The following is a 3,065-nucleotide window of genomic DNA, read 5'->3' on the forward strand; positions in this document are numbered from 1 at the left end:
AACAAATATATCACAATATAGTACACCAAATACATCACAATATACTACAACAAATATATCACAATATAGTACACCAAATACATCACAATATACTACAACAAATATATCACAATATAGTACACCAAATACATCACAATATACAACACCAAATATATCATACTATACTACATCAAATATATCACAATATACTACAACAAATATATCACAATATAATACACCAAATATATCACAATATACTACAACAAATATATCACAATATAGTACACCAAATACATCACAATATACTACAACAAATATATCACAATATAGTACACCAAATACATCACAATATACAACACCAAATATATCATACTATACTACATCAAATATATCACAATATACTACAACAAATATATCACAATATAATACATCACAATATATTACACCAAATATATCACAATATAGTACACCAAATACATCACAATATACTACAACAAATATATCACAATATAGTACACCAAATACATCACAATATACTACAACAAATATATCACACTATACTACATCAAATATATCACAATATACTACACCAAATTTTTCACACTTTACTACAACAAATATATCACAGTATACTACATCAAATATATCATACTATACTACATCAAACATATCACAATATACTACACCAAAACATTTCAAGAATAAGATTGGAATGGTGTCCAAGATATATATATAAACCGACTTCTCTTGAATCAATTTTCTTAAGTTTGTTTGTTTGTTTTCATTAAGTAAAATTCTACACGATATGCTATCTATGTTATTATGCCCACCGCAAGTATTGAATCCCAATTTTTAGCGTTTTAAACCCCTCAGGGTTACAGCTAAGCCACAAGGGAGGAGGCATTTCTTTAAAAACTTACATCTGAATGGAATAGTAATGATCTTACATTGCCATCTTTCGCTGTTGTTACTCTAAACTATAAGTTTTTATTTGTAATTTTATTTGGATCTTTGGTTTTTGGAATACAATGAATGTAAGGAACAATTTAAATACACTGTACTAAATTTGTACTCGGAAAACTAAGGCTGTAAAGTAACAAAATTACAATGGTGTGCTTCTTGTGAAATAATAATAATAAAACATGCTTTTTATTGTTATTGTTACAATATATTCCCCGAGTAAGGATGTGCAATGGAGAAAGGAAGTTTTTACAGAATTATCGACATTCAAAATGTCTTTACAAAAGGCTATGAATATCACAGCAGATTAAAAATTCCGTTAAACTTTTTGTGTTACATTTTGATGTTTATATTTTATCAAACATTAAAAGAATAGGAAATACGACAAATGTTTCTAAGCTGAACACAGAAATTAAAAATTCTAAAGTTACTATACTGTAATAAATGGAAAATCGAAACAATTGAAATTAACGTTTAATATTGCTAAGTCCTGTAGATCACATTTAAAAAAGTAATTAACGTGTCATTGTTAGATCAGAAATGAAACTACTGAGTAATAAAGCAATTAAAAGTAATAAATGACACTACTGAGTAATAAAGCAATTAAAAGTAATAAATGAAACTACTGAGTAACAAAGCAATTAAAAGTAATAAATGACACTACTGAGTAACAAAGCAATTAAAAGTAATAAATGACACTACTGAGTAACACAGCAATTAAAAGTAATAAATGAAACTACTGAGTAACAAAGCAATTAAAAGTAATGCATGAAACTACTGAGTAACAAAGTAATTAAAAGTAATGCACGAAACTACTGAGTAACAAAGCAATTAAAAGTAATAAGTGAAACTACTGAGTAACAAAGCAATTAAAAGTAATAAGTGAAACTACTGAGTAACAAAGCAATTAAAAGTAATAAACGAAACTAGAAATGAATGACCTTATAACACTAAAATGTTGTTTTGATTTAATTAGACATTCAATGTTTCTCTTTACAGTTTCATCAGGAGCGTTCACTAAAACACAAACCGAAACTGACAGTACAAATCTTCAAATGGTTTAAAATTATTTATACACCAATATGCAGTACAGAAATTAAATAATAAATGAAACTATCGTACAAGTTATTATTTCATTAGATACACCACAGCATGTTACAGAATACAGCTTTAATGCCACAGTTTTACTTCAGTTATGCTGTTGATTTATTTGGTGTATTATCTTTAGTTGATTACCTCATGCATCAGGGTCGTAGCCAGCCCCAGAGTGGGTGGTCTTTTTCCAAAGAAGGTGGGTAATTTCTTTTACTCCAGTAATTTAAGCGATTTACTTTAGCCTAAATGAAACTTGTAAAACGAAAGTATTCAAATATTAAGAGAATCAAGTGTTTATCAAAAACAAAAAACAGAAGATAATGGGCCTTTTAGACTTTTCAATAATACCGTCTTAATGCATTTTTTACTTCTTCTACGAAAACATTACAATCAATGATAACAGAGATTATGAAAGAATAGTGACGTCACTAAATACCTGGATAACGTAGTTGTTATCACAGATAAGCGGTGGTTTTTCTAGTGCTACGAACACGTAGAAACGCAAAATACTGAAGTAACGCATCAATTAATTAAAACTAGAACAGTCGTTAACACTTTAAAAATTCATATTTGTATTTTGACATACCTTATACATACATTTTTTATATCACTTCTTAATTTAATCCACAAATATTACTATAAAAGTTAGTATTTTTACCACTTCTGGGTTATGAGTTTAGCTACCACCACCGTAACTCCATAAAAATAACATGAAGTAATATTGTAAGTCATATATTGTTAAAAACTATGTTATTCGTATTTTATTTATAACGAAATACGTATTATACCTTGTATAATTCTTGATTCAATTAACTGTAAATATGGTAACATTTTTGACGAAGATTATATATAATAGACTCATTATCAACAATATCAACAAAACTACATAGGGAATGTTAACAGTAAATCAATAATAACCAATAAATATGTCAAACAATCTTCATTGTGCGTTATGAACATTCAAATCTGTAACGAATTTATTATGTATTTATTTTTAATATGAATGTTGTTTGGATTGAATTTGTATTTAG

The 3,065-nt window shown here is 27.3% G+C and overlaps 1 protein-coding gene across 4 annotated transcripts in view; it reads right to left on the reverse strand.

Annotated features, from left to right (window-relative positions):
- The window catches only part of LOC111084900 (phospholipid phosphatase-related protein type 1-like), a 19,203-nt gene that overhangs the window by 10,545 nt on the left and 5,593 nt on the right, over nt 1-3,065 (reverse strand). Inside the window, exon 1 of one of the 4 annotated variants that reach the window (XM_022381403.1) lies at nt 2,176-2,311. The exons of the other annotated variants lie outside the window; for them this stretch is intronic. Within the exon in view, the coding sequence (XP_022237111.1) occupies nt 2,176-2,184 (9 nt within the window). The 5' untranslated portion in view covers nt 2,185-2,311. Of the gene's footprint in view, nt 1-2,175; nt 2,312-3,065 lie in introns of those variants that run through there. 4 annotated transcript variants of the gene reach the window in all.

The sequence above is a fragment of the Limulus polyphemus genome, unplaced genomic scaffold, assembly GCF_000517525.1.
Source record: "Limulus polyphemus unplaced genomic scaffold, Limulus_polyphemus-2.1.2 Scaffold160, whole genome shotgun sequence".
NCBI lineage: Eukaryota > Metazoa > Arthropoda > Merostomata > Xiphosura > Limulidae > Limulus > Limulus polyphemus.